This window comes from Syngnathus typhle, linkage group LG14, assembly GCF_033458585.1.
Source record: "Syngnathus typhle isolate RoL2023-S1 ecotype Sweden linkage group LG14, RoL_Styp_1.0, whole genome shotgun sequence".
Lineage (NCBI taxonomy): Eukaryota > Metazoa > Chordata > Actinopteri > Syngnathiformes > Syngnathidae > Syngnathus > Syngnathus typhle.
This window is the reverse complement of record NC_083751.1, coordinates 11,465,153-11,492,450: the sequence shown is the minus strand read 5'-3', so window position 1 is coordinate 11,492,450 and position 27,298 is coordinate 11,465,153. Positions and strand designations below refer to the sequence as shown.

Here is a 27,298-nt window from a genome sequence, read left to right as displayed (position 1 = left end):
GTAGAAAAATGATGAACAGTTGAAAGTTGGAATGGGTTGAATCGGTTGAAAAATGTAGAAATGAGAAGGGAAAAGGAATTGGGTGTGAATTTCAAAATAAAAGATTTGAAGCTTTTGGTAAGTGGGAAGTTGTGGAATCAGTAGAAAAATAATGAACAGTTGAAAGTTGGAATGGGTTGAATCGGTTGAAAAATGTAGAAATTAGAGTAGAAAAACGAAATTTTAGAGAATTTTGGTTGAATTTCAAAATAAAAGATGTGAAGTTTTTGGTAAGTGGGACGTTGTGGAATAGGTAGGCAAAAGATGAACAGTTGAAAGTTGGAACGAGTTGAATCGGTTGAAAAATGTAGAAGTTAGAGGTGAAAAACGAAATTTTGTGAAAATTTGTCGGAATTTTTAACGTGAAAACGTGAAATTTTCGAATTTGGGAATTTTGGGAATGTCGAGAATCCTTCCGAATGTGATTAGAATGTGCTGAATGATGTGAATTTCAAATTGGAACGACGTAAATGTGAAATGTCGAATGTGCCATTAAGAATGAATGGGGAAAAATTCGTCGGAATTTTGGGAATTTTGCGGAATCGGAAAATTTTCGGAACGAGAAAAATACAAGCGCTCGTCGCGTGAATATTTGGAATACGTGAAAAGTGGAATGGAGTGAATCGGATGAATTATGTGGAAGATGAAACGTGTCAAAAAAGTGTGGAGAATAAAAGAGAATAATAACTAGAATTTTGCAATTTCTGGAGAAATTGCGTGTGAAGGCGAAATGTATGAATAACTTCTTCGGGGAATGCTGCCGAACGATGCTGAAACGAGTTGAATTACTTGAGAAATGTAGAAAATTTGGAGAATTTGTGGTGAATTTCAAAATTGAAAGTTTGGAATATTTGGTAAGTGGGAAGTTGTGGAATAGGTATGCAAAAGATGAACAGTTGAAAGTTGGAATGGGTTGAATGGGTTGAAAAATGTAGAAATTAGAGTAGAAAAATGAAATTTTGGAGAATTTGGTTGAATTTCAAATTTGGAATTTTGGTAAGTGGGAAGTTGTGGAATATGTAGGCAAAAGATGAACAGTTGAAAGTTGGAATAGGTAGAATCGGTTGAAAATTGTAGAATTTAGAGTAGAAAAACGAAATTTTAGAGAATTTCAAATTATTGGTAAGTGAGAAGTTGTGGAATAGTTAGGCATAAGATGCATGAGCTAAATGTTGAAACGGGTTGAATTGGTGGCAAAATGAATAAGTTAGAAAGGAAAAACGCTGTTAAATGACACTGAATGATGTAGACATGAAGTGGGATTGAGCTGAACCTGTTGATGTTGGGACAATACAAATAGGTTAAAAAAATTTGGAAACTGCAGGTGAATATGTACATTTTAGAAAAAGCAGTAAGCAAGAAAACCAATAAGCGAGTAAAAACAGTACATACGCAAGAAGTATTAGTCAACAAGAAACAGTCAGCAAGATAACTACTAAGAATCAAATCTGAATCTGTTCTTATTAGGCATAACAACATCTGCATGACAACATAACGTCCACCAGGTGTCAGTGCTGAGTGACAATTATTAGGCATGAGATGAACAGTTTAAAGTTGGAACATGTCGAAAAAGACATTCCTGTCCACAAAGCCCAGTGGAAAATAAGGATGCTGAGGCCAAAGATACTGCTGCTTTGACGTTGGGGATGTCTGGATAATCTGCAGTAAAATCAAAAACACCAAAAATAAATCCTCTATCCACATTAAAAGTAAAATAACATAGTTTATTTAAAAGTTGACAGAATTACATTGCATGTCCAATGAAAAAATATGCACATCTCTTGAAACTTGTTACAAATGTAAGGCTGTGTGTGCAATTGTTACAGACAGAAATGATTAAGACAGCTCATCCGCTATGCAACATATTTATTTTCAGCGTCCTCTGCTGGCAAAAATACATATTGCACTTGGGCGCATGCATTTCTTCCTCTAAATAGAAAACAAACCTTCCTATAAACCAAAAGTTCTGGGGAGGCAAGTGGCACATAATGTTGATCTTTCATTTATCAATGTATGCAAACGAATGGTTTTTATGTATTATCTATCCATTTACCTGGTCGTTTATTACACCCAAAATGTATAATAGCTTTTTCTATACGATAGACATCCATTGTACATTCTCATATTAACCTTGAGAGGGTTTAAAAAAATATTTACATACCATCTTTGTCGTTGCCTGATGGATCTGTCCAGGTTCCCCCTTGCTTAGTTGTGCGTTTTTTTGTTCGTGTCCACCGTGTTGCTTAAGGTGAGACATGGACAATGAAAATGTGAGTCGGCAGACAGTGCATATTTTCCTCACACTTTTTGACAAATCTATTTTCTGATTCACTGTCCACTCGGCAAGTTTGAAACTTGTGTGCTTTTTTTAGTAATACTTACCCCCTTGCGGTCGCAGTAAGTGCCTGGAACGCGTCCATGCTGCTGAGTTAACTTCTGCAATCTACTTTGTGGTGCCACCGCACATGAGATGATCGCATTCCGTATTGTTTTCTATGTTCTTTGGACAGCAGGCCAAAGAACGCTACCGTAAATTCTATCTATCAATCTAGAATGGGAAAACATGCGACATCTGAGAAACATTTTCGAAATAAACCATAGTATTCCAGAATACTAAGATAAAGACAGCAGAAGTTACAAATATCCCAAAATAAGGCATGGGTAAAATACCATTACTATAGATTAAAATAGATTAAAATCATATACTATACATTAATACCATTAACTACACATTGAAACAATATATTTGCAACTGTATTTGCTATAAACAAAATAATAAACTGGGTCACCTAAATCGACGTTGCCTCTCTCTCTCTCTCTCACGTGTAACGTCAGTGTTCCAACTTGGTGTCGTGGAGCCACGCCAGCATCTCTGGTTGCAAGTCGAAGAGGCCGGCCTCTGAGGGTGGTCTCTATAGGGGGCAGATGTTGATGAAGTGGTGAAATATATTATCATAATGTAATAAAAATGAATAAAATAAACAATTATTATTTTGTGCATTTAACTTTAAACTTTAATAGTAGAACATTTTAAACAGAACAAACAAGTAACACAAAATACAAAAAACAGAACAAAAAAAAAAATTTACCACAAAAACCCCTCTAGGGGAAGATTAGGGCCATCGGGGAATTTTTGGTTCCACTCCTCTAATGGAACCATTCTGGTGGCATTGGTGGCGTCCACAAGCTCCACCTGTTCACCTTTGATTTTAAAGCCCACAAAGCGAAAGGGCTCTTCTTCCAGTTCCTGCGCAAAGAAATTTCATGACAATTTATGTTTGAAACACCACGAGAAAACATGATGGATGGATATGTATGTATGGATGGATGGATGTATGGATGGATGTATGGATGGATGGATGGATGGATTGATTGATGGATGGGGTTGGGTAGGTAGGTAGGTATGTAGGTTGGTTAGATATAGATATATAAACAGACAGACAGACAGACAGACAGACAGACAGACAGACAGACAGACAACTGTATCTGAGACAATATCCTACAAAGTTGGTGATCCAGATTTTGAGAAAACTCCTAAAGCATGAATCTGACTTCAACCTTAATGATGATGAGCCACTGATAGCAGTGCATCCCAAGTAAATAACAGTATTGATTCAATTGAGAACACCTTTGTTTATACACATAAAAAACTGCTTGCTTTAGGTACCTTTTATTACAGTATTTTCTGATGATGTTGTCATGTGTGTCATGGACAGCCGCTGTCCAAGTTTGACATGGAAAAAGTTGGTTTCGCGCCATGTGAGGACCTTAATTTCTCTTTGATCCTGTAATGAAAATGTCAAATTAGTACTAGTTGTTGAAATGTGGATCTAGGCTTCAATTACTAAGGCAACATGATGCCCTAAGGGACCTTACTCAGGTGAAATGAGAGTGTGACAGATATCTTTACTGAGACTCTCTCTCTCTCTCTCTCTCTCTCTCTCTCTCTCTCTCTCTCTCTCTCTCTCTCTCTCTCTCTCTCTCGACACAATCAACAGATTAGCATTAGCAATACGGTATCGCAATACAACAACAAAAATCTGCTATAAAACTGCTCCTCAACCAATTGTTTCTTTGCAATTGTGATTGCAATACCGTAATTATTCTAATTATCGCCCAAATTCTAATAACCGCCCTGTGTGTGTTAGCGATGGCATAAATAAAACATTGATACCTCTAATTATCGCCCATGCTGCTAAAAAAATCCCCCCAAAACTTACGTTTTCCTCCGCGACCACATGCCGACGTCATTGCGCAAGTTTAAATATGACTGATTTGACAGCGCGTTGAACGTCCCTTTTAAATTGTTTTTCTCCATAAACTATGATACAATTACACTCGTCACTCCGCAACAATATCCTCACACAATTACGTTCTCGGGGCATGGGCTCGAACAAGACGATCGCGTTAATATGACGTGTACAACACGTGATGCGCGACGGTAGCGTGTCGCATCGATGGAGCGTCAATTGACGCACCCCGCTGTTAGAGGTAGCTCAAAACAGCCGCTGTCCTCGTGTTAAGAACACCAGTGAGATACTACATAAGGAAAATATACATATTATCGCCTTTAATTTGGAGGCCACAACGTGAAACGCTTCTTCCAGTTCCTGCGCAAAGAAATGTTTTGACAATTTATTATGGGTTTAAAACACCACGAGAAAACATGATGCATGGATGGCAGACAGGCAGACAGATAATAAACGTAAAACCTAAAACAATTCGATTAATTTCATGACCATAATCACAACCACAATGATTTTATACAGTCAGGGAAGCAAGTGAAATTGTATGTCTTCCTGATAGAGCTGTATCTGAGACAAAATCTTACAAAATTGGTGATCCAGATTTAGAGAAAACTCTAAAGCATGATTCTGACTTCAGCCTTGATGATGATGAGCCACTGATAGCAGTTTATCTCAAGTATGTATTTACCGGGTCGTTTACTACACCCAAAATGTATAATAGCTTTTTCCATACGATACAGACATCCATTGTACATTCTCATATTAACCTTGACCAGAGGATGTAAAAAAAATATTTACATACCATCTTTGTCGTTGCCTGATGGATCTGTCCAGGTTCCCCCTTGCTTAGTTGTGCGTTTTTTCATTCGTGTCCACCGTATTGCGTGTTGCTTAAGGTGAGTCAGTTCCACATGGACTATGAAAAATGTGCGTCGGCAGACAGTGCATATTTTCCTCACACTTTTTGACACATCTATTTTCTGCTTCACTGTCCACTAGGCAAGTTTGAAACTTGAGTGCTTTTTTTTTTTAGTAATACTTACCCCCTTGCGGTCGCAGCAACTGCCTGGAACGCGTCCATGCTGCTGAGTTAACTTCTGCAATCCACTTTGTGGCGCCACCGCACATGAGATGATCGCATTCCGTATCGTTTTCTATGTTCTTTGGACAGCGGGCCAAAGAACGCTTTGACAGCACGTCGAATGTCCCTGTTAAATTGTTTTTCTCCATAAACTATGATACAATTACACTCGTCACTCCACTACAATAGCCTCACACAATTACGTTATAGGTGTGTGCGCTCGAACAAGACGCATTCATATGACGTAAGCAACACGTGATGTGCGACGGTAACGTGTCGCATCGATGGAGCGTCAATTGACGCATTTGGTTGTAAAATAAAGGTTTAAAAAGTTAAAAAGTCTCCTCTCAACCATAAGTTAATTTAAAAATGTAAAAAGTTAAAAGTTTTAAAAGTTATCATTTTAAAAAGTAAAAGTAACATTTTTAAAAATTAAAACGTTGAGTTAAGCTAGCATTTAAGTTAGTTAAGCTTATCACCCAATATAGTGCCAATATAGTGCACATTTAACAATGTTTAGTAAAAACCTAGTTACTTTTTTCCTGGTTTTGTTGTAGCTTATGTGGTTATCAAGCCAGACCATGAAAGGAAAACTAAATATGTAAGTTGTATTTTGGTGTAGCAATTGTCAATAATAATTTATCATAATTTTAAAAAATAGTTGGAAAAATATGGGGAGAAAAAAAAGGAAAGCATCTATTGAATTGATACAACTAATACATTTAATATAATGACTCAACACACAATTTATACACGGACAACTAAATATAACTAAGAGGTGAAATATATTATCATAATTTAGATTAAATTAATTCAATTTAATACAAAATAAATAAACAATGACTATTTTGTGCATTTAACTTTAAACTTTAATAATAGAACATTTTAAACAGAACAACAAACAAGAAATACAAACAATAGAACAAAAGAAAAAAATTACCACAAAAGCCCCTCTGGGGTAAGATTAGGGCCTTCGGGGAATCTTTCTTTCCACACTGTCAATGGAACCTTTTTGGTGGCATTGGTGGCGTCCAAAAGCTCCACGTCTTCACCTTTTATTTTAAAGGCCACAAATCGAAATGGCTCTTGTTCCAGTTCCTGCGCAAAGAAATTTCATGACAATTTATTGTGTTTAAAACACCACGAGAAAACATGATGGGCAGATAGATAGATAGATAGATAGATAGATAGATAGATAGATAGATAGATAGATAGATAGATAGATAGATAGATAGATAGATAGATAGATAGATAGATAGATAGATAGATAGATAGATAGATAGATAGATAGATAGATAGATAGATAGATAGATAGATAGATAGATAGATAGATAGAACCTAAAACAATTTGATTAATTTCATGACCATAATCACAACCACAATGATTTTATACAGTCAAGGAAGCAAGTGAAATTGTATGTCTTCCTGATAGAGCTGCATCTGAGACAAAATCTTATAAAGTTGATGATCCAGATTTTGAGAACACTCCCAAAGCGTGAATCTGACTTCAACCTTAGTGATGATGAGCCACTGATAGCAGTGCATCCCAAGTAAATAACAGTGTTGATTCAATTTAGAATACCTTTGTTTATACACATGGGAAAAACAGCTTGCTTTAGGTACCTTGATCTCAGTATTTTCGGTGGAGTGGAGCTCCAGGCCACCGGAACACGATGTTTTCAGGTGCGTAAGAGACACCCGCTGTCCAACCGTTAGGACAAAAATGTTCGCCTCTCGCCACCTGACCACCTTTATTACCATTTGATCCTGTAATGAAAATGACAAATTAGTACTAGCTGTTGAAATGTCGATCTAGGCTACAATGACTAAGACAATAAAGCTAGAGAAATACTCAAGAAACTGGTGTCAAATTTCTGTCCTACAAAACCAGTGTCTTGCAGGTTTAGACGTCTCCCTCCTCTAATATGCATGATCGTCAGCAAACTTTGCACGGGTGATATTAGAGTGAGCTATCAAAAGCTTGGAAAGGATCAGGCCTTGAAGGCACCTTACTCAGGTGAAATGTGAGTGTGTGTGATGTATCTATATTTAGACACGCACATGCACACATACGCACACACATGCATGCACACGCACGCGCACACACACAAACACACACAGATAGTGTGACAGAGAGAGAGAGAACAATCAGTTTACTTTTTTTAAATAAATGATGCCTAATGGGACGACAGACCCACGTGACATCGCCATCCTCATGGGGCGGATCTAAAAATGAAAAACAGATTAATCATCACTACTTCATGAAAGAGAGGGAGCGGAAAGAGAGAGAGATTGATCTTACAGCAGAGACAATGCCGTCTGTCGTGAAAAGGACACCCTCCTCATGGCGGATGTCCTTTAAGGCTCTGGCAATGCTTGGAGGGTACAGCAGAGCTGTCCCCCTCACCTCCAAATCTGGGGTCACTTCTATCGCCCCAGCCACATAAATGCCGGTGTTGTGCCGGGAGAGGAGGACCCCTTGTTCTTTTCCCCGGCCAAAATTAATAATTCGAAAAGTGCCTCCAACGGAGACATCAGAGGCTAAATTTTCAAAAAGAATCATTTTACACAAATGGTGGCCATCACAGAGGGCCACCACTGTATTACAGTGGGAAGCCTTAGCCTCCACCGTGCCATCCTCTTTAAGGGCCCATCTGGAATATCTTGTTGATGTTTTTAAGGCCACCACTTTGGCCGTGACCGCCGCTGGCATTTGGTGGAGCGTCCACAGGTTTTCCATTCTGACAAAAAAAATGAAAATAATAACTGATCATCAGAGACATAATTACTATAGCACTTATATATGGTTGAATTAGTCTACATGATGACAGAAATCGGTTATAAAATAGCAGCCCTACCCTTTTAGAAGGACTATGGTTAATGTCCTAAATGGCTATTGTTTAATTGTTTTTGTCCTAAATGGCTATTGTTTAATTGTTTTTTGTTGGTTTTATTTATCTATGTATCTATCTATCTATCTATCTATCTATCTATCTATCTATCTATCTATCTATCTATCTATCTATCTATCTATCTATCTATCTATCTATCATATATTTATTTATTTATTTATTTATTTATTTATTTATTTATTTATTTATTTATTTATTTATTTATTTATTTATTTATTTATTTATTTATTATTTCCAATGAACTACTTCCAGTTTTGTGTATTTTGGAAGATGTTAAGAGTTGACTCCTTTGATCTACAATTTCATCCCCTACATAATTTGGGAAACTCATATGTTGGCACCTGTGCATTTGTTCCAACGGTAAGCAAAGATTGATTTTCTATTTGTTATAGTGAAATAAACATCTGCAGCCAGAAACGGTGCTGAGAGTTGACTGATCTAGCCGCGACACTCGCATGATTGACAGCGCCACGGTTTTTTTTTTCTGGCCGCTCACTAGTTCCCAGGCTTTTTTCCCACATGCGGTATAGATCAAAAAAGGTGTCTATGCAGCCTTGTTAAGGCGGCATCACAATGTTAAATCACGTATACAACAATATTGCCAATTTATAATTGTACAAATAAGTTTATACAATATGACTCGGAATATTTGCTCATTTGGTTTAAGAGTACGCACTACTGAATGATATTTAGTCATCGTCGTCTCAAAAACTAAACCATTTGAAGAAATATATTGTTCGAGAGATGCTTACTAATGGATCAATTTTTTTGAGGACATAGGTATAATATATATTATAATATACATTTTTAAGGTCATAGGACTCATTTAATACACTTTTTACAATTTTACACTTGCCGTCGTGCGCGAGGTTTATTTCGTTTTTTTTCTTGAATATCAGCTCTTCTTCAACCAAATCGGTGCAATTGTTATTAAACATTAAGAAACGGACCTGAAGACCTCTTACTCAAATTCGCGTGTACAGGCCTTTTAAGAAACATTTTAAAAGGCCTGTCTGTACACGCGGAAAAGTGAGGATGTTACTTAATTTTCACCCAGTTTAAAGTAGTAAATACTAATTTACAGAGTAACACAATGGTCTACAGTACAACACTAGACTACAAAGTGTTTATAAATGTTTTGGGAAAATCAAATTTCGGACTGGGTTGAGCGAGCTACTTACCTCTTTCGACGTCTGGGAAAGTCTGATGCGAACTTGTGTGCGCCCCAATATCTTTGCGGGTAGTGGGAAATTTAAGTGCAGCTAGGCTAAACAGATATGCAACATTTGGATATGCAATATTTGGATATGCAATCGATAAAAAGAGTGTCAGACACACATATCCCTGTAAATTCGTCTGAAATGTGACTAAACGATTGAGTGAACATGTTTCAGCACTTTAAGATTTTGTTCATGATATACTACGATCACAGTCCTTGTGAATTCAGATTTCTATGAACGTAGCACAACCCCGCCCCCATTCAACATTAATAAGATATTAATTACACACGGAAGAAAGAAAAATAATAACTGCTAAACACATCATGTGAATTGTGATTATACAATTGAGAGCTGTCAGTCATGGTCAAAACATATTTTCGACCATGATCGCGGTTCTAGAATAGAATAGAATACAATAGATCTTTATTTGTCATTGTCACCTGTACAACGAAATTTAAAAAGTGCCAACCGATCCGCGCATGAGATAAAAAAAAAAAAAAAATAGAATAAATAGAATAATTTAAAAAAAGTGTTTAGGAGCAGATTGTTCTCTCCGCACCACTCCGATAGCCGGACCACTTCGTCCTTGTAGGCAGACTCATCCCCCTTTGAGATGAGTCCCACCACGGTTGTGTCATCCGCAAATTTCACAATGATGTTGCTACGGTGGGCGGGGGTGCATGCATGTGTGTAGAGCGTGTAAAGCAGTGGGCTCAGTACGCAGCCCTGTGGGGAGCCGGTACCGAGACTGAGAGGTGTGGATGTATGACGGCCCACTCTCACCGTCTGGCTGCGACCCGTCAGGAACGTCATTCTCTGCAGCCAATTGTCGTTCACCAAATATAAATTGGCAATTACTAAGTGGTGAAATACATGGGCATATGAACATAATGAATTAGTATTCTTAAACGAATAGATGTCTGATTTGTGTATTTTGTAAGATGCTGAATGTTGACTCTTATCTAGCAGCGCAAATCTGCGTGTACGCGACTTTTCTAAAATTTAGAAAATGTATGTACACGCAAATGTCTAGTAAATGAAATGTGAGGATATTGGAATACTTAATAATTTTCACAAAGTTTAAAGTGGCGAGTAATAATTTCCACAATAACACCGAACCGCAATAGTTTACAGAGCACCGGCTCTGATTGGCTACCATAACGCTGCCTTAGCCAACCGCTCACATAATTGGGCGCTGGCTTAGACAACCGCTCACGTAATTGGGCGCTGCCTTAGCCAATCGCTCACCGATTTATTACGTTAACCCGGAAACTCCTGATTTTGGGAGGAATTAGTTTTTTTTTTTTTAATTGAATCAAAGAAGTAATACATGAAATAATATAAATAACTTTCGGAAAGTATGAATAAATTGGGCTTGACTCGAAAGTGTTCAAATTCATGTTAAAAAAGTTAAAGTTAAAGTCCCAATGATGGTCACACACACATCTGGGTGTGGTGAAATTTGTCCTCTGCATTTAACCCATCCCCGTGTGATTTTAATCCATCCCCTGGGGGAGAGGGGAGCAGTGAGCAGCAGCGGTGCCGCGCTCGGGAATCAGTTGGTGATCTAACCCCCCAATTCCAACCCTTAATGCTGAGTGCCAAGCAGGGAGGCAATGGGTCCCATTTTTATAGTCTTTGGTATGACCCGGCCAGGGTTTGAACCCACAACCTTCCAGTCTCAGGACGGACACTCTACCACTAGGTCACTGAGCTGTTTAAATATTGGAAACAAAATATAATAAATCACACACAAGAGAAGGAAAAAAATAGTGCCTTTTGGGACAAAATACAGTTTTTTTAATTGAGTCAAAGAAGTAATGCAAGAAATAATATAAATAACTTTCAAAAACGCTGAAGACATAACAAATAAAAACATATCAAGTATTTTACTGATTCAATAGATAATAATCGCTGTGTGCCCTGCGATTGGCTGGCAACCGGTTCAGGGCGTCCCCCACCTACTGCCCGATGACGGCTGGGATAGGATCCAGCACACCTGCGGCCCGCGTGGGGACTAAGCGGTTCAGAGAATGAATGGATGGATGGATGTTATGTTAATTTCAGTGTTATTTTTTAAGAGTTTAAGTGCAACATGATTGAAGACGCTGTTATACAAAAGATAATGCAAACATAATTTGAGGCAAAAAATATAATAAATAAATAAATAAATAAATAAATAAATAAATAAATAAATAAATAAATAAATAAATAAATAAATGAATAAATGAATAAATGAATAAATGAATGAATGAATGACTGAATGAGAACAGAAAACAGACTGTATCTGAGGCTTAGTAGAGTAAAATCAGAGGCTTCCGACTGTTAAAGGCCAAGCTGTTCTTTGTCTGCATTTCTGGATGCGTGTAGAACCACAGGCAAGACCCAAGAACATACTAAAAAAAAACATGAAAGATGTGTTGAGGAAAAGGAGCAAAATGCTTCATGAAAATATTCCTTGATGGTTACTCACAGAAGAATCAGAAGAAGTCCTGTGTGTTACCATGCTGGTTTGGGAGTTTGTGTTTCATGTTACCGTGCTGGTTTGGGAGTTTGTGTTTCATGATGCTGGCCTCCGTTGTACAGGTCTTTTGGAAAGTCTTGGCTCTCCCTGTGCTATAATATAACATCATAATTAATTCATTTTGAAAAATCACATTACAATACAGTCATAAATCAAGCATATGTACAACTTGTGTCCATCTTGAGTGAATGATATGAACACATTCAATTTGGAATCACAATTACTTACCTGTTGCTTGGAGTCAATAGAAAAGGAGAATAACACTGGTCCCATGGATCTTCTTAAAATGTCGGTCATTTTTTTGGCGAGACAGGCCAGGTCTCATCAAGGCTGAGTACCAAGGTGGCCAAACAAATGGTCTATACAAATGGAGCATGTGGAGCCACACGCAACATAGAAAACTGAAGAAGAAAAAACATAGAGGTGGTTGAGGACATGAGTTGAAAAAGACATTCAAAATTAAAGAGAGTGTTTTGTAACAATAGTCAATAATAATTGGCTACTTACAGAGGAATGAGAAGTCCTGCTTCTTGCCACCCTGGTTTGGGAGTCTCTCTCTCTCTCTCTCTCTCTCTCTCTCTCTCTCTCTCTCTCTCTCTCTCTCTCTCTCTCTCTCTCTCTCTCTCTCTCTCTCTCTCTCTCTCTCGTGTAACGTCAGCGCTCCAACTTGGTGTCGTGGAGCCACGCCAGCATCTCTGGTCCCAGGTCGAAGAGGCCGGCCTCTGAGGGTGGTCTATATGTTGGTGTAGGTGTTGATGGTGTGGTCGGCTGTCTGCTCGAGGGCTCCGCACTCGCATGCCGCACTGTCCGCCAGACCCCACTAGACATGTTGAAGCGCCCAACACCAGTTCTTAAGCGGTTCAGTGTGGTCCACTGCTGGCGAGGTAGTTCGTCTCCTCCTATGGCGCCGTCTCCTGGTTCCCAGACATAACTGTGCATGAGGGAGGGGCCAGCTGCCTCCCACTCCTGCTTCCAAGCTGCTGCCAGCCAGGCATCTCTGGAGATGTCTTCAGGGATGGAATTGAGCATCTCTTGTGCTGCCATGTTGTAGGGGTGGCGTGCCTTGAGTCTGCTTGGGAGTCATTCGTCCATGATGAATGTTTTTGCATGCTCAAGGTCTTTGTGGAGAAAAAAGGACAATCCAGCAAAGTTGATTGAAAATGTATGATTGTACAGAGGGCTTACACAAGCTTAACTATAAATTACAACATGTTACAATTTTATAATTACATTACAATAAGGTGATATGTCATGCCTACCTCTGGCCTCCATTCTGGGATGAACTGCTTTCGCCAGATAAAAACTGTTAAAATACAAAGGAGTGAAATAGCAGCATTTACTCTCTTTAGAAAGAAAGGAAAAAACATGTTTCATGACGAGCAACTTACCTCATCTGTTTTCTGTTCTCGCCTGGTGATTATGACATTCAAAAAAATTCAAAATAAAAGTTCAAAACAATTAAAAAATTAAAATGTAAAAGGCCTTCCCTTAACTCATCTTTAAAATTTGATTGTAAAATAAAGGTTTAAAAGGTTAAAATTTGATTGTAAAATAAAGGTTTAAAATTTTAAAATTTGATTGTAAAATAAAGTTTTAAAAGGTTAAAATTTGATTGTAAAATAAAGGTTTAAAAGGTTAAAATTTGATTGTAAAATAAAGGTTTAAAAAGTTAAAAAGTCTCCTCTCAACCATAAGTTAATTTAAAAATGTAAAAAGGTAAAAGTTTTAAAAGTTAAAATTTAAAAAAAATAAAAGTAACATTTTTAAAAATTAAAACGTTAAGTTAAGGGAAGGCTTTTTAAAAATAAAAAGTTGAGTTAAGGGAAGGCTTTTTAAAAATTAAAAAGTTGAGTTAAGGGAAGGCTTTTTGAAATTTTAATAAGCCTCTGCCTTCCCTTAACTCAACGTGATTCCTCACCGACCCCCAACCACTATTCCAGCAGGTTTCTTTCATTTGTCATTTTGAGCAACTTTCGCCCCAGATCCCATCTCACCTAAAGGCAACAAATCACCCACCACATCCCACCACTAATATTATACACTTACGACAACGTTCACGTTCTGATTTCCATCCTTTTTGCAAATGCTGAACCACATGATTTAGCTGTGACTTACCTTTCAGTGGCCAAAACACAGAAAACAGGATTGTGATAGCTGTAGTACGTTTGCAAGACACCTGAATGAAGAGCACACTGAGGTCGAGAGACAAAAATTAAGTCAAGCAATGTGTTTTTGTCAGTGGTAGCAGTGGTTATGAGTTGCGTGTAACCTGTTGAGCGAAACAAATCGAGAATGGGCTTGAATGAGGCAGATAGCATATCTTCATTAAAATCTCCACAAACCAAGATCTGATGATGGTCCATTACTTCAAGGTACCGCAAGAGATTTCCCAAGCTTGGCAGAAAAGTGCGCAGACTGTTGCCTGGAGGCCTGTAAACGGCAGCAATCAACACATTGAGGGGAGCTTCAAGTTTCACCACAACAAATTCAATGTCGGTCACACCCTGTATGTATTTCTTTTCCTGGGCTGCAATGTGACTTTTGACACAAATACCTACGCCGCCACCAAGTTTTGTTGCCAAGTCAGGACAGTTTGTGTAAGAATCTCTTCGGTTCCTGTGAAACATTGTGAAGCCTTCCAAGCAGGCACGTCCATCAGCCACAGATCCTTGAAGGTGTGTCTCTGTGAAGCACAAAACATCAGCAAAGTGCAGCTCGTGGTGGCACCTGATGTCCTGCACATGACAAGACAGCCCTTCGGTGTTATGATGGACGACAACCAGGTGATTTGCTCGATCTACCGACGGCATCACGTGAAGGAGTGGCATGACGCTCTCCAAAGAATCCTCTGCCATCTCAGCAAGAGCAGCAGTGATTTCTGGATTTGCATGAAGTCTTCTCTCGTCCATATGCAGAATATGCAGACCGCTGAGCGAGGTCACTCTACTCAGAGCTACGTACCCCATGCCGTGTTCGAAAACGCCTTTCAGCGAAACAGCAGCCTCTGACGTTGTCATGCCTTGTACCTTGTGGATCGTGCAGGCAAAAGCAAGCTTGATGGGAAACTGTCGGCGCGTCACTCCAGGCTTTTTCAGCTTCTCCTCCTGTCTGTCAATGTACACACGGTTAGCGGCACGCGCTGTGTTACTCACATGATCAAGTTCCAACCCAACTTTCTTTACGCGGGCTTCATTCGGATAGTTGACCAATTCCACAATTTTTCCAAACGTCCCGTTGCACAGACCTGCTTGAACATCAAAATTACGCGTGAGCATAACACGAGCACCGAGGGCAACTCTGATCGAGTCCGGGAGCTCGCTCTTAGCGCCTTGCACAGGGAAAGTTTGCCTCGCCATTCTGCCGGTTTGTTTGTCCTTCTTGTAGTCATCTGCATCAATTTGTACAATGTCCTTATGAAGCAGATCCAGCATCGCAGAGTTATGGCCATCTACCTGTTTATTGGTGGCAAAAACATGCAGAATATGACTTGGACACATTTCTGGAGAAGTGTACCTCGTAGCAAGAAGAGCTCTGTCCAGTTCCGAAAGTTCATCAGACTTTTCTTTCACCCGGAGTCGGTTCAGCAGTTCGGCAAAGGCAACATCGTCTTTCTGCCTCATGATGGCGGTGAGCGTGATCTTTTTGAAGTTGTCACGCCAGTGGTCCAGCCGAGTGGGATCGTACACGCATAGCGGTTTGGACTGTCTCACGGGAGGGAGCTGAAAGAAATCTCCAACAGCAAGAACAGACATGCCACCAAAAGGTAAATTGATGCCTTTGATTTGTATCAACCTGGCATTCACGTAGGCAAAGAGGTCTTTGGACACCATGGAAATCTCGTCGATGATGAGTATTTGGGCGATCGACAGCTCGGCTCTGACTTCGTCCAGTTTATTGCCCAGGCCGTGGTACGGGGGTTTGAGACTTCTCGGCAGTTTGAGCAGACAATGCAAAGTTGTCCCAGAAATGTTGAATGCCGCCGTGCCAGTGAAGGCTGCGAGAACGACCGTCTGTTTGGAAATGTCGGCCTCCTCAGCCAGTCGTGGTAGTCTTTGCAGTATTTTGGTAGCCTCGGTGTGGATACACTTAATGAGATGCGATTTGCCGGTCCCGGCGCCACCGTTGATGTGGTAGAAGAACTGCTCGATGGGCTTTGAGCTACACACACGTTTTATGCACCAATCTCTGACCTTGTAGAAAACAGACGCTTGCTTTTGGTTCAGGTTCCGATACATGTCACGTAACACTGCGGGATCGATGGCAGCAGCTTCTGTCGCAATGGAAATTTCAGACGTTTCTGACCTTACGTTATAGTCCGGGACATTGTCCTCCACGTTGTCATTTGGTTCATCTCTTGCGTTGTTTTCCTCAATGCATTCGAGTCTTTGCAACTCGCTCTCAGGAGCCAGGTGGCACCATTCGTTTATGACGAGCCCGCTCTCCTCCACCTCTTGGATGGCATCGTCAATGTCTTTACTGTGCTTCTCATACCTTTCTCTGTTCCTGTTGACAATTTCGCACACACGCTCCACAGAGTCGTTATATGGTAACTGTACACAGGCATGATCATGAAACAACTGATATGAGGGACAGCGTTCAGATTTTAACTGGCAATTAGCACGATGAGGCAGGTACAGCTTGAGCAAGGAGCAGTAATATTCCTCTGGATTCTTTTGTTCAGAGAATTTGCAGTATTTGATGACCGCAGCTTTTTCTTTTCTTTTCTGGACAAAGCCCATGTCGTTCAGCAGAGGCAAAACATTTTTGCCTTTTACCTGTTTTCCATAAACAATTCTGCATGTTGATGCAAAATCGGCCAAGCACATCACTTCAAAGTCCTTCGTTTGGGGTCTGCTTTTATATTTGTCTGGCAGGCCAGTCATCCACACTTCATGAGACTCCTGCGTTTTGCCCTCAAGGAGCGAGAGAGGATAACTCATTTTCAGCGGATTGTCACTCGTTTGTACAAATACCACACTGCGAGAGGACTGTTTCATATGCAAGCCGCACGCGCGTGCGACACACTCCTGAGCACTCACTTCTCTTTTCTTTGAGTACGCTTGCATGATTTGTTTCATTTCATCGCTCTCATTGACATTTTCATTGCGTGAGTTTTCAATAACAGACTTCAGGTATTGACTCAGACCGTGTTCAGCTTTGCTGATGTAGCTGCAGATGTATGAGATGCACGAAAAGGCATTCAGAATGTACTGGATGTCCAAGTTGGCATCCCAGGCAAGAAGCAAATGGCGGTTGTAGTTGTTCACCCAGCAGTCTTTTGGATCTCGCTTGAGCACAACAGAACTCTTTGAGGCGGTCGTGTACAAACATTCCACGTACTCGGCGTCAGTGAGCTCGCATTTAGCCAAAAGCTGCGGCAAAGTCAGGGATGAGGTTTCGGGTTCATTCAGCAAACGCTGCACACGAACAAGCTTGTCATTTGCCACCACCTGCTTCTCCTTGTGTTGATCTTGATTTTCACAGGCTACAGGTGTGATGATCATTGTGGTTTCGCACGGTGGTCTGGGAAAACCAAATCGGCAGTTTGCACCTTGGTGTTTGACGCACGTTTTGGTGTGACCTTTGCTGTGCATCTGAACTTCTGTGACTTTTTTATACAACTCGGGTTCCTTTTCTGGGTCCGGCAGCTGAGCCGAGATGTAGCGGGACACAAAATCGCAGATGGCTCCTTCTGAGGCTTCCTCAAATACAGGGGCATCTTTAACCCATATGAGGCAATGAATGTGAGGACTTCCTCTGTGCTGAAACTCCAATCGGTAAAAGTAGTCGACGACTTCACCAATCGGTCGTGCCGGAGAGAGGATCAAATCTCTGAACAGAGCTTCCACACGTTTGTCAAACATGCGCATTGTCGTCACAGGATTGCTGCGCAGAATTTCACACTTCGTGGCCCAGTCAAGTTCAGCAAAATTCACCACCTCACCTTGTTGCGCTTTAATGGCAGTGATAACCTCTTCCCAACGCATTTCGGCAGCAGAAAATGTGCAAAAGAATGTGGGTGTACCCAGCTGTCGGATCATTGCAAAAAGATCTTTGGTGGTTCTTTCCCAATAGGCTGGCGTGCCTCTCAGGGGCGTCATGAAACGGACTGCATCCTTGCTGCGCACCAGTTTTTCAACTTCACGTTTGTCCTGCAGCATAGCATTGTTTATCCTCCGACCATCCCTGGTAAAAGGTTTACCTTTGCGTAGCTGGATTCTCATGCTTGATGTTGCCAGGTAAATTTCAGTCACAAACTGAGCAAAGAACAAGTAGTTTGTATCACGAGCAAAACGTTCATCCACACAACACAGACGTGTTTTGAAATATTTGCTTGGTGTTACTTTTATTTGTCTGTCTTCATCAAGGGTGTTTTGTCCAGTTGGAAATTGCACTGGAAATGCCATGGCCTCAAGTTTGGGAGTCCTGAAAAAGCTTACGGGGTTATTTCTTTCTGCAGGAGCCACACAGTAAATGCCTTGAGTAAAACTCATAATTTCCTCTGACACATCATTTGGTTGGAGACATGACTCCAGGATAACCCCACCGTTTGGTGCATCACCTTCTTCCACATTTTCAGCACACTGTTGTTGCTGCACATTACCACGTGCATCGTTCTGTGAGTCACTGTTCAATTCACAGAGAGCATCCCTCTCAAATGCGTGGATTGCCTCGAGGTCTTCCTCATTGTAGTCACTCTCGTTCATTTCATCTTCATCAGAGCCGCTGTCATCATCAGTGAGCGTCGGGTCACAAAGGTCAGCATCGTCGCGAATGGTGATGTTTCTGTACTGCGGATGAATTTGTTTCAGTTTTATCAGGGCACTCATTAACTTGGACCAAGTGACAGTTTGAAATATCTGATGTCCTTTGTAACAAAGTCGTCTTTTCAGTTTCACTCTCAACACCTGAGACCTACTTCTTAGTCTGGGCAAGACATTGACCGTTTCTTCCACTTCTGATGGTACACACACAACATTCCCACGGATGGCTCGTTGTTGACCCTTTGGCAGAGGGACGATTTTGGCAAATGAAATGCATTTTGAAACGAGATGTCTTTCCAGAATATTTAGATCACACAGTTCAGCGGGAATGTCTGCAAGTTGGAGATTGTTAGTTACAGCAAGTGCTGGCATTTTACCATCTTTGAGATGTGCATGGCAGGTGTGACATATCCACTCCATTTTTCTCTCATCCGGTACTTTGCAGCATGTGTTACATTCACGATTACAAACATGAACAAACCTTCGTGTAAGGCAACTTGCAACAACGTCCTTGTTTTTCTTATATTTGGTCAGCTGGCGTACTTGATTGGGAAATAATGCTCTGTGGCAAACTGTGCAAACAAAAGTCGGTCCATTTTTTACCTGAACTTTGAATAGCGCAACAGCTTTCATGATTGCGCAATTGTTTCTCTCTTTACATAATCTGTTAATGACTCTGTATTTTTGTAGTACTTTCATTGCAGTGCGATGAGCATTTGCCTTCATTGATGAATCATGTTTGGCTTTCCAAAGCAAACTTGAGTTCTCCTTCTGCTTGGATCTGAATGCAGGATCAAGTGCGTAACGGTCTTTGATATAAGAACGTTGTTTACGCCTAAATTCATCATCATGACCATATCTTTGTTTGATATAGGAACGTTGTTTGTTCCGAAATTGATCGTCATGACTATATCTCTGCTTGATATAGGAACGTTGTTTGTTCCGAAATTGTTCGTCATGACCATATCTCTGATTGATATAGGAACGTTGTTTGTTCCGAAATTGTTCGTCATGACCATATCTCTGATTGATATAGGAACGTTTTTTGGTCCGATACTCAACATCATGACTATATTTCTGTTTGGTGTAAGAACGCTGTTTCATCTTAATTGTGTCATGTTTGCTATTGTCGACTGCAAACGACTTCTGTTTTACACGGAAATTAGGATCTTGCTGGTAGCGAGTCAATATGTAAGACTTTTTACGTTGTCTAATCTCTGGAGTTTGGCTGTAACGTTCCTTCTTTTTCAGGTTTGCGTTTATTCGCCTTGTTTCTTGTTTTGTGACTCTCGCCATAGCTTTGTCAATTATGTTGTAAGCTTGAGTTCGTCTTGCAAATGTTCTCCTTTTGGATCTCGCAATTTTCAACACATCTCGTGTTTTTTGTTGTTGTGTACATACCACCGTACTGTTGTGTGTCATCTCAGCAGCAGACTGGCTTAACATAGCGTCATCATTGTGTGTTGTCATTGGAGAAGCTTCTGCATCAGTCGCCATTTCACGGTCACTTGCATTGTCAATAGGTTGAAAACTTACCGGCATCAATTCATATTGAGTAGTGGGAGCGGCACCAGCCAGAGTGAACACCTGTATGAGCTTATCTATCAGATCGTTCAAACATGTAAAAAGCATCATGACAGCTGTACCATGTGGTGCACCGGAGGGCGGAGGGAGACCATCACGGTCTCTGGCGTGTGGATCAAAATAGCCATATCTTCCTTGTTGGTTTCGGAAAACAGCAATAAACAATGAATTCATAACCAAAAGAGCATAATTTACCTCTGACACCAGGCACTGAAGTCCGTCACAGAGCATCATAAATGCCACATCAGCAATAGAGGAATTGAAAAGACCATACATTGACTGATACTTTATTAACACATGTGTTTTGTGAAAGCCATTCACAATGGATGGAATTTCATCGGTTGCCAAATGAGGATGTTCGTATCGTCCTTCTGCTTTCAGCACAGCCACAGTAGCCACATAGAGCTCATTGCCTCGATCGAGAACAAAGTCCAGGTGAGCACTTGTCACATTGTCTGTCTCCTGCAGGAAAGCTAGAAATGTAGCAGAGTTTGCAGCACACTGACTGTTTCTGGAATCAGCATACTTTGGATGATCTTGACTGTAGGATGCCAAAACACATGTTACAGGATCATGAGATGTAGACATCATTACCTCCGTAGAGTTTCCAGGTTCAGTGGCCATCAATTGTTTGGCAGTTGTTGGTTTATCTGCACTTCCAGAGTCTGTGTTGTTTTTACGCTGTTGCCATCTTACCTTGGCAGCTTGCGCCTTCTTGCTTTTGCGTGGCATGGCTCGTGTCTTGCACTTTTGTCAATTGGATCTCGCACAAGAGGTAGTAATATTTCACAGTTAGGCCCAGGTCCAAGAAGTTATATTTCAATGCACAGCCCACAACGGGTTATATTTTGAATGCACAGCCCACAACAGGGTTATATTTCAATGCCAATCCCAAGGCAGGTTTTTTTTTTCAATCAGATCCCGCACCGCAAGGGATCAAGTCAAGGTCCGATCCAGGCAAGGATCAAGTCAAGGTCTGATCCAGATACCAGGGATCAAGTCAATGTCTGATCCACACCACAAGGATCAAAAAAAAAGTTTGATCCTCAACACAGGGATCAAAGTCCACGTCTGATTCGTCAATGTCTGATCCAGCCCACAGGGATCAGTCAACGTCCACCACAATGCGTCTTGTCAATCCAAGATAGACAGTGAGTGAAAGAAGTCAGAGACAAAAAGTGGAGCAGCAATAAAGAGGGTTGGGGGGGGGGACTCAGTCGGCAGCCTGGGGAGAAGGGGTACAAAAAGCATAAAAGCATTAATTAGAGTCAACCACAGTGTTCAAATAGTTGTTACAACGGTACCATCTTTCTACTTCTTTTGTAATTCACGTCAGCTTTAAAAAATGGTGGCACTGCAACCTTATTTTTACTGTCACTGCTGACCCGCCGTATACTAGAAATGGTTTTTGAATTAAGTAAATGATTAAAAAAATAAGTAATTAAATTAAATTTGCATGACAATTTATAATAAAATGTGAAATTCGGTTAGCAATTCTGTGCAGAAAATCATGCGTTTATTAGGTGGCCACAAAATTAATGATAAATGGCACAGCAGTAAATGTTAAAAGATTGTAATATTCCTAACAATAGCATTTGTACATTAAATGTATAAACGCAGGTGACAGGATCTCTGCATCTAATTGTATGTTGAACAAAGAACAAACAGCATTTTTTACAGTTAAACATCATCACTATGAAACTTTTATTGCATAATGGGTGGAAGCATGGTTAGCTGGCTGGATATAATCCGCACTTCACCTTTGGTCAAAGCGAATGAACTCTGCAAACAGAGACAAAAAGAGAATCAGTTATTGAACTTGAACATACATCTGCGTACAAAAAACGTACAAAATGTTGCAGGACTATTTAAAATATAGACATTTTGATATTTTAAATATTTTTAGCACACAATCTACTTAACCAAAATTAAGCAAAATCAGAACATAAACATTTGAATATGATTCACTTCAAACACATCCACACAGTGGTCACAACTGGGGATGCTCCTGTCACCATACAAACCCATCCGAACCAATGAAAAATAAATTTGAGGACTAGTCGCTATTTGCACACAACACGACTGAAGAGTCACAATGTTAGAAATCAGCATCTCAAAGAAAAAAAAATAGAACGTATCTATATATGCTTTGTAATGATAGCAGAAGTAAAAAGACTGCCCCATAAAAGTCGTTGAAAATTGAACAAGCTACCACTTGTTTTTGAAGGACATGCAGTGGCGATGAAAAAAGCATTGCAGTCTAGCTCGGCAGGTATTCAATGGCCGTAAAATGTTTCAAAATGGGAGGGATTGATGTATGAAATTATAATGTTGACAAACAAGTTTGACTCTTGCAGTTATTTGGATAATCGATTTTATATTTCTTTTATTGTTTACACTGAAACAGTTTTTTAACGTCACTTGGGTGACACCTAGTGTTCAAATTGGGAAGTAACAGTTTGGACAATGTGTAAAGCACCACCACAACAAACGTTGTAATGTATGCCAAATCTCTCCCACAAAAAAAAACCCTCGAATCTTTGTTAAAGTATTTTTTCAGGTTCCTTTCTATGTAACACCAAAACCTACTTTCCAATCTCCTTTAGTCTTGTATTTTCAAAATCCAGTAAAAATCAAGAGGATGAAGAAAGAATTATTTTGTTGCTGCAAAAATTATAAATCTGTCTGATGCCATTAGTGAAATTAAATAATCATAATCCACACCTTACCTGATCAAAGCAATTCAACTGCATAGAGAGGAAGAGAGAGAGAGAGAGAAATCAGTTACTATACTTGAACATACATTTCCATCAAATGTAAAAATTTTAAAAATATATTATTTTTAAATACAAACAAATATTTTGGTTTGAGAATTTAAAATATTTCTTGCACACAAACTCTACCAATCAAAAATAAGATACAATACAGCATACAAACGTGAATCTTCTTATGTTTGGAGAAAATGTTCAAACTTCCACAGAACCCACAACACACCTTTTACACATCCGCAAAATGGTCAGAACCAGAGATGCTCCTCTCATGATCAGCCAATTTTCATGAAAAATGGTGTAATTCAAACATATTATCAAACTACTCAATCACGGCCTTCAGGGTTCTCACGGTGAGAATGTATGTGTGCAGTGAGATCACATACAAACCACTCATACAGATTGCAATGCCTTATTGAGGCATACAAAAATACATTTATCGAACATTAAACAGACTTCCGAATCCCCCGAGTCTCGTATTTTCAGAAAATCAGTCAACCAAAAACGTGCATGTAAAAAGAAATCGTTTGTAATGACTCAAAAACTGTGTGTGTTCATATGCATATGAATTTACAGCCACTGAACATTTTCATTAAATATGAATACATGACTGAGTTAGCCTCAAATACCTAATTTTCTAAACAGAAATTACTTTGACGCTAATAAAACCACCAGGTTGTTAGACGTTCCCCGTTGTTATTGAAGAACTCCACGGAGAAAGACGCCATGCATTTCTGCCGTAAAGAAATTAAAATGGCGGCCGTAGGTTTATTGACTTTATAAACGTAACCACTTAAACCAAACACATGGCAACTTATACAACAAATGGACATTCAAACAATCTTAACACTGTTCAAACATGCAACCTATCGTCCTAATTTTGTTATATCTCAATCACCGCCAACGTCAGAGCGTCTCGAAGCTAGAAGACGCACTAACTATATTACCTCAACGTTTGAATATATGTCGTTGCCACGCGCGATAACGAGCTAACAGTAGCAGATGCTAGCGTGCTAACGGTAGCAAGAAAACGCAAGGACCGTTTGGGGCTATTTGCCTACACGCGCGGACAGACAAACACCGAATGGACATAAACATGATAGTTTATAGTAAATTTAGACCATTAAAGAAACACATTTGGCCAGTTGCATTCTTATGAGGACGACGTGTTGCTACTTAACTTCGGCACCCATTCACGGCAGGACCGGAATGAATGTGTTCACCTCGTGACGCGTACATGCTCTCGTGATGCATTTACGACAATCGGAAAATCTAAATTTCAAATCCCTCGGGTAAGTAGCTTATTAAATTATCGTGTTTTGAGCCACGTACCTAGTCACAAAAATGACGATGTGCTGCTGGTTGAATATCAAAAGTAGAGTTTGGATTCAGAAAATCAGTCAATTGCCGTCTAGCTCGGCAGGTATTCAATGGCCGTTGAATGTTTCAAAATGTGAGGATTGATGTATGAAATTATAATGTTGACAAACAAGTTTGACTCTTGCAGTAATTTCGATAATCGATTTCATACTTCTTTTTTCTTTTATTGTTTACATTTCCAACGAAGCGACAGCACCACGTCAGTTTTTAATGTCACTTGGGTGACACCTAGTGTTCAAATTGGGAAGTAACAGTTTGGACAATGTGTCAAGCACCACCACAACAGACGTTGTAATGTATGCCAAATCTCTCCCACAATAAAAACCTCGAATCTTTGTGACAGCAATTCATCAAAGCAATTCAACTGCATAAAGAGGAATAGAGCGTGAGAGAAAGAGAGCGAGAGAAATCAGTTACTGTGCTTGAACATAGATTTGTATCACATGTAAAAATTTTAAAATGTTATTTTTAAATACAAATATTTTGGTTTGGGAATTTTAAATATTTATTGCACACAAACTCTACCAACCAAAAACAAGAATGAATTATCAGACATTCACTATCACCGGTACACGCACATGTGCTTCGAATGAGGACATTGTGGATACGCTGCATGTTTACTGTCTGCATTCAGAGATGAATGCAAATGGAGCGCTTTTTGCTTCTTGGAACAAATCTGAATGCGTCTTACAGCTTGCTCGCAAACTAACATACCGTATTTTTCCATGTATAATGCGCAAAATGTAAGTAATTTATTGTCCTAAAATCTGGGGTGCGCATTATACATGGATACAATTTTTTTTTATTTATCCGGATATCATACGGAGGCCGCCATTACATGCGCTTTCTTCTCTGCTGTTCACTTCAAACACACTCCATACGAACACAATGCTCTCATATCAAAGTCTGCTTTGTTGTCAACTTCTTCACATGCCGAGACACACAAAGAGATCGAAATTACGTTTTCTCTATCCCACGGTGACAAGACATAGTACACGATAGACATACAAGTAAACGACGCAATATAAAAAAACAAGAAGGCACAAACAATAAATAATAAGAGTAATAATAAATAATAAATAACCAGATAACACAACAAATAAGAGCCAGTGTGCATACAGACAGTAAAACTACAGGATGCTACGCAGAACGGGGAAGCGAGTTCAGGATCCTAACAGCCTGGAGTATGAAGCTGTTTGAGAGTCTGGTGGTGCGGGAGCGCAGGCTTCTGTACCTCTTCCCAGAGGGCAGAAGCTCGAACAAACAGTGAGCGGGGTGACTCACATCACTCACAATCGTGGTCGCCTTGCGGGTGAGATGGGTGGTGTAAATGTCCTTCAAGGAGGGGACGCTCTCAATGGTGCCGCGGTAAAATGTAGTCATGATGGCCGGAGGAGCGCTCGCTCGCCTGAGTTTCCGCAGGAAGTACAGGCGGCGCTGGGGTTTCTTTGCCAGTGAAGCGGTGTTGGTGGACCAGGAGAGATCCTCACTGATGTGCACCCCCAGGAACTTGGCGCTGCTCACTCTCCCCACCACAGCACCGTCGATGGTCAGCGGCAGGTGTTGGGTGTGACCCTTCCGGAAGTCCACAACAATCTCCTTGGTCTTGTCGACGTTCAGCAGGAGGTTGTTGTCCCTGCACCACATGGTCAGAAGGTCAACCTCCAGCCTGTATTGAGTCTCGTCTCCCTTGGTGATGAGACCCACCAGAGTCGTGACGTCAGCAAACTTCACTATACGGTTGTCGCTGTAGGTTGCAGTGCAGTCATGCGTCAGGAGGGTGAAGAGCAGCGGACTGAGCACGCAGCCTTGGGGGGCCCCCGTGCTCAGCGTGATGCTGGCGGAGATTTTGTTGCCAACACGTACTACCTGTGGCCTCTGACAGAGGAAGTCCAGTAGCCAGTTGCAGAGGTAGGTACTGAGGCCCAGCGTGTCAAGTTTGCTGATGAGGCGTTGTGGCACAATGGTGTTGAAGGCAGAACTGAAGTCCACAAACAGCAATCTCACATACGTGTCCCTTCTCTCCAGGTGGGTGAGGGCCGAGTGGAGGGCAGAGCAGATGGCATCCTCAGAGGACCGTTGGGCTCGGTACGCAAACTGGAAGGGGTCAATGGTGGGGGGAGAACAGATCGGATGTGCTCCATGACAAGCCGCTCAAAGCACTTCATGATGATGGGCGTAAGTGCCACGGGGCGGTAGTCATTGAAGCAGGACGGAGCAGGCTTCTTCGGCACAGGTACGATGGTGGCAGCTTTGAAACACGACGGGAGGATGGTCTGCTGCAGGGAAGTGTTAAAGAATTCTGTGAAGACATCCGTCAGCTCACCAGATGCTTGCTCGATCACCTGCTCGTTTGCTGTCACAATACACAAAAAATGCATTAGAAATTTGAAATGCAATAATGCAGAAATTAGAGTAAAAACAAAATGTAGAAGTTAGAGCAAATGTTGAATCCCCATAGAGAATGAATGGGAAAATAAAAAAGGCAATTGCGCTAAATCTTTCTAAATTTGGAACAAAACAAAAAAAAATGGCCTCAGGAGGTTCACTTTTGGGGTAAAAATGTTGAAACGGGTTAAATCGGACAAAAAACGAAGACGTTAGCGCAAATGTAGCTATTTGGGGAACTTAGTGTTGAAATAAGGTCACTTCCGGCTTGATTCGGGTCATTTCCGGTCTAATTTGGGTCACTTCCGGTTTAAAACAGATCACTTCCGGTTTAGCTGAGGTCACTTCCGGTTTATTCGGGGTCACTTCCGGTCTGAAAAGGTCACTTCCG

At 40.5% G+C, this 27,298-nt stretch overlaps 1 protein-coding gene and 2 long non-coding RNA genes across 9 annotated transcripts; all 3 read right to left on the bottom strand.

Annotated features, from left to right (window-relative positions):
• Positions 1-1,364: 1,364 nt before the first annotated feature.
• On the bottom strand, positions 1,365-2,817 carry LOC133167527 (uncharacterized). Its single transcript, XR_009718006.1, has 3 exons — positions 2,422-2,817; positions 2,201-2,281; positions 1,365-1,698 (listed from the first exon to the last, which is right to left on the bottom strand). It is a non-coding gene; the product is annotated as an uncharacterized LOC133167527 (long non-coding RNA).
• Positions 2,818-6,261: 3,444 nt separating this feature from the next.
• On the bottom strand, positions 6,262-7,396 carry LOC133167528 (uncharacterized). 2 transcript variants are annotated; one of them, XR_009718008.1, is made up of 3 exons: positions 7,220-7,396; positions 6,991-7,134; positions 6,262-6,465 (listed from the first exon to the last, which is right to left on the bottom strand). It is a non-coding gene; the product is annotated as an uncharacterized LOC133167528 (long non-coding RNA). The 2 variants fall into 2 exon arrangements; XR_009718007.1 differs by having other exon boundaries at positions 6,991-7,396.
• A 5,176-nt stretch (positions 7,397-12,572) lies between these two features.
• LOC133166664 (uncharacterized) lies at positions 12,573-24,334 on the bottom strand. Of its 6 annotated transcripts, none has more exons than XM_061296768.1 (3): positions 22,132-24,334; positions 20,189-21,596; positions 12,573-19,027 (listed from the first exon to the last, which is right to left on the bottom strand). In XM_061296768.1, the coding sequence occupies exons 2-3, from the start codon at positions 21,101-21,103 to the stop codon at positions 14,135-14,137; spliced, it is 5,808 nt and encodes a 1,935-aa protein (XP_061152752.1). In that variant the 5' UTR covers positions 21,104-21,596; positions 22,132-24,334; the 3' UTR covers positions 12,573-14,134. The 6 variants fall into 6 exon arrangements, with proteins under 6 accessions (XP_061152752.1, XP_061152748.1, XP_061152754.1 ...); XM_061296764.1 differs by having other exon boundaries at positions 12,573-21,596; positions 22,132-22,153; positions 23,101-24,334; XM_061296770.1 differs by lacking the exon at positions 22,132-24,334 and having other exon boundaries at positions 12,573-18,814; positions 18,943-19,027; positions 20,189-20,223.
• Positions 24,335-27,298: the final 2,964 nt, after the last annotated feature.